This window comes from Ailuropoda melanoleuca, chromosome 4 (genome assembly GCF_002007445.2).
Source record: "Ailuropoda melanoleuca isolate Jingjing chromosome 4, ASM200744v2, whole genome shotgun sequence".
Taxonomy (NCBI): domain Eukaryota; kingdom Metazoa; phylum Chordata; class Mammalia; order Carnivora; family Ursidae; genus Ailuropoda; species Ailuropoda melanoleuca.
The window spans coordinates 110,062,210-110,074,392 of NC_048221.1; the positions used below are offsets into that span (position 1 = coordinate 110,062,210).

A 12,183-nucleotide genomic window follows, 5' to 3' on the forward strand; every position below is an offset into this window, starting at 1 on the left:
CCCCCCCCCCGCCCCGCCACATCCCCGCGGTTCTCAGAACTCGCCGGCGCCGCGGAGAAGAGGCACCGGGGTCCCTGGGCGCTCGCGGGGCGCTTTCCACTGCGGCCGCCGTTTCCTGAAAGTGACTCTGCGCGGGTTTTGAAGAACTTGCTCAATGCACTTTGAAGAATCAACTGTTCCTCTTTCAGCAGAGGGGTGTTCTGATCCTTCGGCGGTTACCGGCTTCCCGCCCCCTACCCTTTCTCTTTCTCTTTCCTCTTCCCTTTTCTCTTTTCCTCTCCGTTCTCTCTTATTCTTGTCTCCTGTCCATCCTCTTCTGCCCGCCGGCAGGAAAGAGATAGCTTCCCTCTTTGCTGTCTTCTTTCTTGTGTTTTTCTTCTCTTTCCTCGGGTCTCCAGAAGGGACAGGGTGGTGGCCCCGGGAGTGATGGGGGGGTGAGAGTTGAAGCTTAGGCTGCGAGCGTGCGAGGAGAGATGTTTGGCTTCTCGCTCAGCCGGAGCTGCGGAGTGGCCGCATCTCGGTCCCTCCGCAGAGTGTCCCGGGGGCGCCCTCAGGCGGGGTTCGGGTCCCCCAGCCCCGCCGACGTGGGGAGGCGGGTGGCGGGGCTTTCCAAGCGTCGGACCGCGCGGGCTCAGGGTGCAGGTCTGGGGGCACTGCGCTGGCCGGGCCCAGCGGCCCTTTGTTTGCCGGGAGGTTAGCCGCCGGAAAAGTCTGCGGGGCCAAGGGGAGGCTAACAGGTGCTTTCGCCCCCTGCGGAGGACCACTGTTGGGGGCGTTCTCTGCGTCTAGCCTACGTGCCCGCCGGGGCAAAGGAGGGGTGGGAGATGGTGGCTAGAGACTCTGGCCGGGAGAGAGTGGAGTTCCAGACTCCGCCAGAGCCCCGGGCACGCGCCTGGGGCTGGAACTCTGAGTGGCAGAGGTAGAAAGGACCTCGGAAGATCAGGCCCTCTTTCTTTGGTATCCAGTCAGAGGAACTGAGGCTTAGAGTGAGGTCTGGCTGTGAGGGAGAGGCAAGCCTCCAACACCTCTCTCCTCCCTCTTGCTCTCCTGTTACCTGATGGTAAACTGGCCAGGTACTGCACACACTCCCTCTAGGCCCCTGGGGTCTCTGGGTGGGGGGTGGGGGGTGGAAAAGCAGTAGGCCATGGAGTGCCCCAAGCAGGAGTTAGGCAGCCTTCCTCCCATCCTGGCTGTGTCTCTACTCTTGGGCCATGTCTTGGGCAAGCCCACTGAGCCTGGTTTCTCCATAGGTGAAATGGAAACACAAAATATAGTTCACGGGGACATAGGAAACCATCCATAAGTGGAATTGTTACTGTTACCAAATACCTCCCAGACTTGGAGAGGCGGGACAGTGGGGAGTCAGCCTAGTCCGGAATAGGGTCTTTTAGGACATACCAGAGCTGGCAAAACGGGGACAGGCGTCCCAGTGGTGTTAGGAGTTGGTAGTCTTACATTTGGAGCCCCCATGCCCCCTACCCTTCTGTGTTTCTCTCAAGACTGTCATCTTGGCCTCCGCTGCTCTCAAGCGCTGTTGCCCCCAAGCCCCGGCTGAGACACTGAGGCAGGGCTGTGGGAGAGGCTGTGCCCTGTACCTTCAGGGGTCCCATATCCAGCTCGTCTGTCCTCAGTGCTGGCTGGAGCACAGCCCTTGGCGGCTCCTCCCTCCCCAATCTGCCCACTGGAGCGAGCTCCACACCGAGACTCCGCCAGGCAGCCGGCTCCTGGGCCGCAGAGTGGACGGGCTGCCTCAAAGGCTGTCTTTGTTTCAGCTCCAGCTCAAACGAAGAGAAACTTAAGCCAACAACCTCGGGCGAGGTGGGGCCGTTTCTGCTGGTTGTTATTGAGACTGCTGTTACCATTATTGTCGTAATTGACGCAGTGCTCCCAGTGGGTGACTTTTCATGAAAGGAAGTGTTGCTTCCTTCCCATCACACCAAGGGTGAATGGGGCGGGGCAGGCCATGAGAGAAGGGGGAGGAGTGGGGAGGGAGGGAGAGGGAAGAGAGAGGAGAGAGAGAGGAGATAGCTATAGGTAGTGCAGTCTGGCACTAGGTCTCTGACAGGCTCTATGGCCTTGAACTAGTCACAACCCAAGCCCCTTTCTGTACCGGGAGTGTCTGAGACCAAGTGGCTCACACTTCATCCCTGCCACTGTCTGTGGAGCACCTGTTCCTTGCCCCATAGTGCTCTGGACCGTGAGACACAGAGGGGTGTGAGCCCAACAGGCAGACCTCAGATCTCCCCATGGGGGGTTGCGTACATTGGGGGGGGTCTGTATACACACTCACACATTTGGCTGTGGTTTGTGTGGGAAGCCTTCTTCCTCACTTTGTTCTTGGAACATCGGACGCATGGGGGTCCAGCGCACCCACCTGCGGATGGGGAAGCTGCAGTGGCTGACTTGGTGAACCACGCCCCTCTGTGGAGTCAGAGCCCCTTCGCCCCTCTCCTGCCCCGCTCCTATCTGCTTTCAGCTTGTCCGCGGAGGCAGACTCTTTTTAGCAGATTAACAGGAGTGGTGTGATGGGAGATTGCAGACCCACTCGGGGCGAGAAGCAAGCCCACAACACCCTTGGAGCAGATAAGGAGCTTGGGGACTCCCTGCTTCCGTTAAAAACCCTAGATCTCAGGGTTCAGAGCCTTGGGACGGTCGGATTGCTGTGGTTGTGAATCCCAGATTTGCCACTAGGAAGCTGTGTGACCTCAGGAGAGTTATTGAACCTCTGGGATCCTTACGTGTTGTGTCTGTAGAAAGGGGAGATAGTATCCACTGGTGGCTGGGCAGATTCAGTGAAGCAGTGTCCAAAACTGCCTAGTCCAGGGCCCCCCAGGAGCACTGGTTGGAGCTGGTGGAGTGTCCAGTATGGAGAGGGAAGTAGGGGACGGCTTAAGAACAAGCAGCCTTCAGGGGGCGTCCTCTTCGGGAGTTAGTGACTTACACCAACCTCTTCACTGCTGTGGTTTTTTGGACCTGAGGCTTAAGCTTCACTTCAACACAAGCCATGGAGTTAAACAGAATACAGATTCCCAACACCAGAAGGGCCTTGGGCAGTCCCCCTGCCCAGCACTCCCGGCATTCAGCGAAGCACTGAGTCACCAGGGGCTCATATCCTGGCCCAGCCAGCAGCCCCCTGTCCCCTTCCCAACAGTGACAGGAGGAAAGAGCAGCGGCTGTGGAGCCAAGTCCTACTGTATGGTGCCAAGCTTTTCTCACGCTATTATCTAGCTGCACAAAACCTGAGGAATAAGCTCCACGGGAAACACACAGGGCCTTTAAGAAGGAACGTCTGAGGACAGCAAAGGGAGGCCTGAATCTGTGAGACAGCAGTATCAGAAAGGTGTTACTTTTCTTCAAAGTAATTGCTAAATTTAAATGCAATTCAACCAAAACCCCAGTGGTTTGTTTTCTTTTTTAAGGGAATGTGATAAAGTTATCCTGAAGTTCAGAAAATATGATTGAGAAAGACTAATGATGGGGGACTTGCCCTCTGGATAGTAAGCTGTTCTACAATTCAAACAGCGTGCACCAGTGCCGGCATGCCACAGTGAATGAAACAGAACAGAAAAGTCCAGAAACAGTTTCAGATGTGTTCCTTATCAGCCTTTAGATTATGGGTAGAGTAGCATTTCAGATCACTGGGGGAATAGCATCACTCAGTTTATATTGGGACCACCTAACCACTGGGGGAAATAAGATTAGATCCCTATATCACACCTTATAGATTCCAGGTGTGTTCAAAGTAAACAATGAAATAATCACCATTATTGTCATTATTGCTTCCTGGATGGAAAAAGCCATGTCTGAATGACAATCTTTTGGCAGGCAGAGGTTTTCTTCTTGCAAAATGGATCCACCTCCCCGTTACAATAGGGCATCTGAGCTTTGTGATGAGAGTGGGACGGTTTCAGACTTAGTTTTCATAGCAGAACCCTTTTCCAAATGAAGATTATCTGGAACCCTGATCTGCAAATGACTGGGGAAGGGAGGGTTTAGGGGATACAGGGACAGGACAGAGGGCTTCTTGGAGAAAGAGGGGGCTCTTCCTCGGCTTAGACTATGGAAGTGGGGGCCCAGAAGGCCCTGCTGGGCAGAGAGCATGCTAGCTAGCCTGGGCGGGAGAGAAGGGAGGCTGAGTTCATTTGGGGACTCAGCTGGACACAAGATAAAGAGAGCGTTTCCCTTTGTGGCTCCAGGCAAGAGATTGAATCCTTTTCCTGTCTGGGGTTAAACAGCTCAGATTGGTGACCTCCTTTCCAGGTAACCCAAGTGCCCCACTCCAGAAGGTTTTCCTCAGTGTGGCCCAGGCAGAGCTCACCAACTCTGGAACCAAGCAGAAGGGACAGAGGTCCTCGGGCCCAGTGGCTCTCAAACTGGCTGCCCTTTGAGATCCGCTGGGGAGCTTTAAACTCTGATGCCCCCTGCAGAAGCTTAAACTGGGGTGAGGGTTGTCCTTAAAATGCTCCCTGGTGATTCTAGTGGGCCCTGGGCCTACCACCTTATGCTTTGGAGGCCGAGGGCACGACTTGCCAGGGGCACATAGCAAGTTTGCCGGCAGGATCCAGTGAGAAGCAGCAGTAACACCCCATGGAGGGACTCAGGCTGGAGAGAGTCCTTTGATGCCCAGAAGCTGGGCCAGAGGGAAGGAAGGCAGAGAGGGTGTGAAAACAGGTGGAGGGGGCAGGAGGCAAGGAGAAGAGCTGGTGAAAGCAGGTGTGCCAGTGACCTGGGAGACTTCAGTTAGGGGACAGTGAGGAAAGGATGCAAGGGTGTTTCTCTCCCATTTCACAGAAGGGAAGACTGAGGCACAGAGCCACTGGAGAACTCAGCAGGAAAGGCATCAGCCTGCTGGGTGGGGTGGGGTGGGGTGGGTTCAGTTGTTAACAGTTATTTCTGGCTATTGACCATGTCTTGAGTGGTCAGAAGCCAGCTTTAGAGGAGGGCCAGGGTGTCTTTCTTTTTGACAAACCTTAGCATGGGTTTCTCCTCCAGGCTTGTTTGGACTCTTCATCAAGTCTCCGCAGATGCTGGTGGTCACAACAGCAGCCACCGTGGTGGCGAGGCCAGGCCCCTTGGCCTGGTGGTCAGACAGACCTTGTTTTGAGCCCGGGTCTCCTAGGGAGAAAAGCAACTTAGCCTCTCTGGCTTCAGATCCCCCCTCTTTAAAATGAGCTCCCTTCTGGGACTACATCAGAGCCAGGGACCCACACAGCAGGAGTGAGGTGTGGCAAGCCCGGTGGCGCTTCTGTGAGCAGCTACTGAAGGGGACACTCGGAGGCTCTGGCCCCGGGGTGGGGGGGGGGCGGGGCATGCTGGTCTGGGTTTATGGTTGTTATGGAGATTCTTTTTCTCTCTAGGACAGGCGGGGAATCTCGGAGGTGCCCAGCAGGAAGGATTTCCTGGGCTGGAGCAAACCAGGAGACTGGGGCAGTTCACACTCGGCTAACAAAAAGGAAAGGCAGGTTAGAAAGAGAGAAAGGGTGATCTGACGACATGGGCTCCTGAGCTCAGGTGTCCCACCGGCCCTGTTGGGGGTGCAGGGGTTTTTGCAGTGATGCAGGCATTGTGTTTCTGCAGCCGTCAGCTCATGGCTGCCCTCAGAAAACTCCAGTCCTGCCCCATGCAGGTTGTTGTGAGAGTCGTTCCCTCTCCCTGAAACCTGGCACCCACCGTGTGGGGTGCTGGGGGGCCTCTGCGGTGGGCAGTTGAGTCTGGGTAGCTGGGAGTCGCTGAGGTGACGCAGGAGTGCTGTGCTTGGCTGGGGGCTGAGAAAGGCCGCCCAGAGGAAGTGGCTTGTCAGGTGAGACCTGAAAGGTCACCAGACCCTTGCAGGTGAGAGGAGCAAGTGGCCTAATTAGGGGCAGTTCAAACTCTGCAGGTGCTCATAGAAAGGTCTGAGGTTTCATAATCAGGAGCTTCTTCTCTTCTCGATTATTCCTGGAGGATCCAAGCGCCCGCCATGGTGCTTTTGGACTTACAAACATGGGAACCTCAGCAGCTTTCCCACCTCGGCTGAGGTGCTGTGAAAACTTTCGGCCTGTGTGTGGGGGGCAGGTTTCGGAGACAAGATTTCCCTGAGCACCACGGCGCCAACCTTACCCTCCTGACTTGACCCTCGGGGTGGTTTAGGGTTTCCTTCAAAGACGTGGGGGGCTGGCTGAAACAGAGGAACAGCAGCAGGCATGGGGCCCAGTTGGGGGTGAGCCCCACAGAAAGGAGAGAGAGCAGAGTCGGCCCCCGGGGTGAGCCCGTAAGTGCGTGTAGAGGGCCAGCCTGCATGCAACCAGGGGACAGAGGACACATGGCAGAAGGAAGAAGTCGCTTCCCACTTGGCAGGTTCCCATGGGGGGTGGGAGGACCTCTCCTCACTGCCGGTTCTTCAGGCCGGCATCTCAAGTGCTCTCTCTCTCTCCCTCCTCCTCCCCTTTGCTCCTCTCCTTGCAGCACCTCCTGTCAAAGGGAAAAGGAAACAGTCAGAGGAGGGCGATCCCCTAGACCCATCTGTGTCCCCTCAACCCGATGGTGAGCAGAGCAGGAGCCAGAGCCCCGTCCCTGCGGAGGTGAGTAGGGCGACCCCTGGGGAGCCTCTTCCCTGCCCTCCCCCCTCCCCTGTGCACAGCGTCCCAGGTGAACCTGGGGACGCCCCCAGCTCTCAGGAGGGTGTGTTCCCTATCCTCCAGCCCCACAGTCTCGGGCCTGCATTAGGAGGTGTGGGAGCTGGGAGCCAGGGAGGGAGGACCTACCCGTCACCTGAGGCAGGGGTTTCAGACTTAGTTTTCCTAGCAGAACCCTTTTAGCAAATGATTTGCCTGGAGCCCTGATGAATAAAACAGGTAAAAGCACTGTCTTAGGATAAACCGCATGTGAATCCGTGCATCCCTCCAAGTTCACGGTGTGCGTATCAGCATCCCTCAGACCACTGAGGCCGTTCTGGTGAGCGTAGTCTCAGAGGGAGAGCCATGGGTGACGGGTGACATTGTAGAGCATCTGCCCCCACACTCACTCCTTTCGGCCATTGGTCGGTGGCACCATCTGGGGTAAGAGTCCTGATCCACATAGAAGAGTAGCAGCAGGTGGTAGCAGTTCTTAACAGCTTGCGTGGAAGCGGTGAGTCACGGGAGGAGTGGCCGAGAGCACGCCTTCCTTCCGAGGCCCGCGCTGCACCAGCTGCCGGGGTCCCCAGCACGTGACAGCGTCTTGGGGGGACGCGTGAGTTCGTGTGCCATTTGTTATCAGCGGTCAGAAACACGGCAGTGGTACTTGAATATTGTGGGAACGCACGGCTCTCTGTACTGTTTCCGGCCCAGATGATTTATGTCCTTCCAGTGTTCGGGGCCTCGGACCCAGGAGCTGTCTGTTCTCGAAGCCCTGAGCCCCAGCCCGCGCACACCCCTCTGCCCTGAGCCACCAAACAAATGAGTAGCCTCAGCAGAAATGGCCCCTCTGGAGGCAGAAACCGAAAGTCCTGGGCATCTGACAGACATGTGTCAGGAACCCAGGGTAGGCCTTCGCCACCCCGAAGGCAGGCAGACCTGCGGCTCCGAGGGGCAGGCCGCCATGGCGGAGGCTCGGTGGACACAAGGCCCTGCAGTGCCAGAACACACCAAGCACTTTGTTCCTTCGGCTTTGACCGCAGGGGTCCCTGGGAGCCTGCCACCAGGAACTCACAGTCTGGTAGAGGAGCTGAGACGCAGATAAATCTAGAGCAAGATAGAGAAGTGGCCTGTGCCTGGAGAGAGCCTGAAGCTGCGGGGCTGCTCCTGTGGCCGGGCCTGGAGCCGGGCCCCTGTGGAGCCCAACCTGGGGTCCTGGGCACTGACAGCTGACAACTACGCCTTTCTGATGCCAGAAACAGGCACTCCGGCCCAGAGCTGGCTGGGCGCCGGGGGCCTGCTCCCTCCTGTGGGAGCTTGCGGTTGGGGGCCACGCCCCACCTTCCTCCCCAGCAGCCAGTGGCTCCGCCTGTCCCCAGCCGCCCACCAACTGGGGGCTCATCCCAATGCCTCCTGTTCTTTCCCCAGGACTCCCCCGAGGCAGGCGGGGAGCGGGAGGAGGACCAGGAGCGGGAGGAGGAGCAGGCCTTCCTGGTCAGCCTCTACAAGTTCATGAAGGAGCGACACACGCCCATCGAGAGGGTGCCCCATCTCGGCTTCAAGCAGAGTGCGTCCCTGGGGTGCAGGCAGGGAGGGGGAGCCCGGCAGGGGATCCCATCCAGGCAGGGTGTCGGGCAGGCACCTCCACTCTGGGCAGCCCTGGGCGATGCCAGCCCACAGGGGTTACACACAGAAAGGGCACCCCCATCCAGGCACAGGGCTGCGGTGGGTGGGGCCGGATTTCTGTCCTCACCGGCCACCGGGCCCCCAGTGCTCAGGGCCTGGCCCAGCCATCCATTGCAATGGCCCTGTCCGGGTGTGTGCTGGTTCTGTGCCTGCCCGACAGGTCCATGGGAATGGGCTGCCGGCTGCCCCTTCCCCCCACAGAAACTGACAGCGGCCCTGCCCTTTTTCTTCTCCAGTTAACCTGTGGAAAATCTACAAAGCAGTGGAGAAGTTGGGGGCCTATGAGATGGTAAGGAGGGTACCTCTGAGTCCTCAGCATGTGGCATCCCGCAGCCCATCCCCACTGTACCCTGTGGGGACCTGGGGAGGAAGAGCCTGGTCTGGGGACAGAGCTGTCCTCACGGCCAGAGAGGAGGAAGAGGCAGGGTCCCAAATCCTGCCCCTTCTGCAGCTCTCGGGCATGCTGTGGGGAAGAGGGCCTACCTTGCCCACTGGTACTTTGCTGTTCAAAGCAGTTTTCCTGTCTTCCCATCTGTTCTGTCTCCCCCCTGCCCCGCGTACCAGGAAAGCTGCTTGGCTGGCAGTCAGGCGGTGGCCCCTGGGAGGGAGAACTGGCTAGCGGCCAGGGGAGCCCCTCCACACCCCCTGCCACTGCTGGAGAAGCAGCTGCAAAACTGCAGTCCTTGCCCCCATCCCTTGCTCCCCTGGAGCTGCCAGGACACCCCACCACCAGGGAAGCGTGTGTGGTAGTGCCCTCATGTGGTGCCCTTGCAGGTGACCGGCCGCCGCCTCTGGAAGAACGTGTACGACGAGCTGGGGGGCAGCCCGGGCAGCACGAGCGCGGCCACGTGCACACGCCGCCACTACGAGAGGTATGGTTGGGCGAGACCCCGGCTACGGGACACCTTGGCCTTCACCCCGGAGCAGGGCCCAGCTGTGGTGGGGCCAGGAGAGGGGTGCAGTGTGGCCATGCCATGGGCTGTCTGAGCAGCGTGCGCTGTGCTCATCCCAGCCCAGAGCCGTGCAGGGCGGCCGGGCTGCGGGCCTCATGGACAAGAGGAGGAGCACGGGCCCCAGGGGCGGGCAGGGGTGTTCAGGGTGTGGGGAGGCCGGGTGCAGGGAGACGGGAGGTGTGGCATGTGCCTGCCAGGCCGGCCTCCTGGCGGACACACTCTCCTCCTTCTCAGGCTGGTGCTCCCCTATGTGCGGCATCTGAAGGGGGAGGACGACAAGCCACTGCCCCCTTCCAAGCCCAGGAAGCAGTACAAGATGGCCAAGGAGCCCCGGGGGGATGACGGGGCCCCTGAGAAGCCAAAGAAGGCCAAGGACGAGAAGCGGTTGGACCAGGTAAGCGCTAAGCCTGCCTGGGGCCACCAGCAGACCCTGGGCCTCCCTCTCCCCGCCTGCGCCATGGCTGCAGAGCTCCCTGCCCAGAATACCCAGGCCCTGCTCTGAGGGCAGATCGGTGGGGGGCTCTGGGGTAATGGCTGGGCAAGTTCAAATGAGGGGCCATGTTGGGTCTGAACTCCAGTCTGCACCTTGGTCACCAGGCCCTGGGTCCTGATACCAGACTGTGCCTGCTCAGAGGACAGGATACCTTTGGTAAACTTCTCACAAAGGTGCTGGAAGGGCTAACAGAGGCTCCTGGGTATGCATGCCTCTGCACCCCTGCTGCCACGGGGTCCCCAGGTCAGGACGCGTGGCTCACACCCAACCCTGAGGCATGGCCTTTTCTCCTAGATGGTGCCTGGAAAGACGAAAACCGACGCTGCCACTGACCAGGCACGGCTTCCCAGCCAGGAGCCCCCCAGGGAGGGCGCAGAGCAGCCAGGCCCGGCCCTGGGGCCCTCTCTACCCTTCGTGGGTGCCAGCGGCTGCCCTGAGGCCTACAAGCGGCTCCTGTCCAGCTTCTACTGCAAAGGAACACACGGCATCATGTCACCACTGGCCAAAAAGAAGCTCCTGGCACAGGTGAGCAAGGCAGAGGCCTTGCGGTGCCAGGAGGAGGGCTGTCGCCATGGGGCAGCCAGCCCTAATGGGGACCCCCAGGCCTCCCCAGCTGTTCTCGTCTCCGAAAGTCCACAGAGCCCAGGAAAGCTGGCTGAGAACTCCAGGCACCGGCTGAACCCTCAGGAGGGGTTACAGGCCCCTGGTGGCAGCCTTAGGGAGGCTCCGGCGGGTCCCCGCCTGCCAGCCCCCATTTTCACTGGCTGTTTCCATGCGTACCCCACTGAGGTGCTGAAGCCCGTCAGCCAGCACCCCCGGGACTTTTTCCCCAGTTTTAAAGATGGGGTGCTCTTGGGGCCTCCTGGCAAAGAGGAGGGCCTGGCGGTCAAGGAGCCCCAGCTGGTGTGGGGCGGGGACGCCAACCGCCCGTCTGCCTTCCATAAAGGCGGCTCTAGGAAGGGCAGCCCCTACCCCAAGCCCAAAGCCTGCTGGGTGTCCCCCATGGCCAAGGTCCCTGCCGAGAGCCCTGCTCCCCTCCCTACCTTCCCTAGCAGCCCAGGCCTGAGCACCAAGCGCAGCTTGGAAGAGGAGGGCTTTGCTCATGGTGGCAAAAAACTGCGGGCTGTGTCTCCCTTTCTTAAGGAGGTGGACGCCAAGGAGTGTGGGGCCAAATCCATGGGGTCTGGCTTGGCCGTGTCCTGCCTGCTGGGCCCTGCACTGGGGCCTGCCCTCCCCGAGGCCTATAGGGGCACCATGCTGCGTTGCCCACTGAACTTTGCTGGCGCCCCGGACCACTTAAAGGGCCAGGCCACACTCCCCTTCAGCCCCCTGGTCATCCCCGCCTTCCCGGCCCACTTCCTGGCCACGACAGCGCCCTCACCCATGGCCACGGGTCTGATGCACTTCCCGCCGGCGTCCTTCGACAGCGCCCTTCGCCACAGACTTTGCCCAGCCTCGTCCGCATGGCACGTGCCACCTGCCGCAGCCTACGCAGCACCCCACTTCCTGCACCTTAACACCAAGCTTTAGATCTGAGCCTGCAGTGCTGTGCTGTGCAGGGTCTGAAGCGGCCCGAGCTGGGAAGGCACCGCCCAGGGTCTGGGCCGGAGCCTAGTCCCCAGGAGAGCATGGCTGTGCCCGATGCAGGAACGCGCCCCTGTGTGGGCAGCCTGGCACAAAGAGGGAGGCCGTGGGGAAACCGGGTTTGTCTCAAGGAAGCAGCCTGAGCCTGCACCCCCCCCTCAGTTGTTGTGGGGCCTCGGGAGAAGACGGTGCCCAGCTGGCGGCTCCCGGCGAGGTCCCCAGAGCGGAAGCCAGGAACGTGCTGAAGGGCTGAGGGGCTGGGTAGCAGCTTGAGGGATCCAGGCTGCCCATGGAAATCCAATAAAAGACCAACGTGAATCCACCCGGCCCTGAGGTGTGCATGGCGTGGACCTTCCCAGGGGCAGGCTCAAGGCTGGGGGAGCCAAAGAGACCTACGTAGCACCCACTCAGATCTGAAATGCCCCCACCCCCACTGAAGAGCAGGACCTGAAGCAGAACTCCTGTTTATACTTCAGCAGGTGGTGACGTTTGTCCTGTGCCTTCTACCCGCTTTCCTAGGAGAGTCTCAGGACGGCCGCCTGTTACCTTCCTCATATAGATGGGGGTCTGAGGTTCAGAGAGGGCTGGCCACTTGTCCTGGTTCCTCCAGCAGGGAAGCCACAGAGCGGAGTTAGGCAATTGGGTGTGATTCCAGTATCAGAGCAAAGCCACAGGACCCCAAACAGTGAACAGTAGGGTGAGTCCTGCAGCTATTAGCAGCTCCCCTGGGGGCAGAGGGTGTGAGCAGGGAACCTGAATGTCTGTCTGGATGACTGCTGAATCCTCCCAAAGCCCCCATCCCACCCCACCCCTCGCCTGCTGCCCAGGGACGGACCAGGAGGTTCCCGTCGTGGGTAGGCACCCAGAGGGAAAG

At 59.6% G+C, this 12,183-nt stretch overlaps 1 protein-coding gene across 4 annotated transcripts in view; it reads left to right on the plus strand.

Moving 5' to 3' along the window:
* Nucleotides 1–11,636, plus strand: part of ARID5A (AT-rich interaction domain 5A) — a 12,496-nt gene extending 860 nt beyond the window's left edge. The window contains exons 2-8 of one of the 4 annotated variants that reach the window (XM_034659591.1): nucleotides 5,358–5,462; nucleotides 6,445–6,560; nucleotides 8,022–8,160; nucleotides 8,516–8,568; nucleotides 9,054–9,151; nucleotides 9,467–9,626; nucleotides 10,020–11,636. In XM_034659591.1, the coding sequence (XP_034515482.1) occupies nucleotides 8,106–8,160; nucleotides 8,516–8,568; nucleotides 9,054–9,151; nucleotides 9,467–9,626; nucleotides 10,020–11,255 (1,602 nt within the window). In that variant the 5' untranslated portion in view covers nucleotides 5,358–5,462; nucleotides 6,445–6,560; nucleotides 8,022–8,105 and the 3' untranslated portion in view covers nucleotides 11,256–11,636. The remainder of the gene's footprint in view (nucleotides 1–5,357; nucleotides 5,463–6,444; nucleotides 6,561–8,021; nucleotides 8,161–8,515; nucleotides 8,569–9,053; nucleotides 9,152–9,466; nucleotides 9,627–10,019) is intronic. The other 3 variants (XM_034659590.1, XM_034659593.1, XM_034659592.1) reach the window with 3 other exon arrangements.
* The last annotated feature ends 547 nt before the right edge of the window (nucleotides 11,637–12,183 follow it).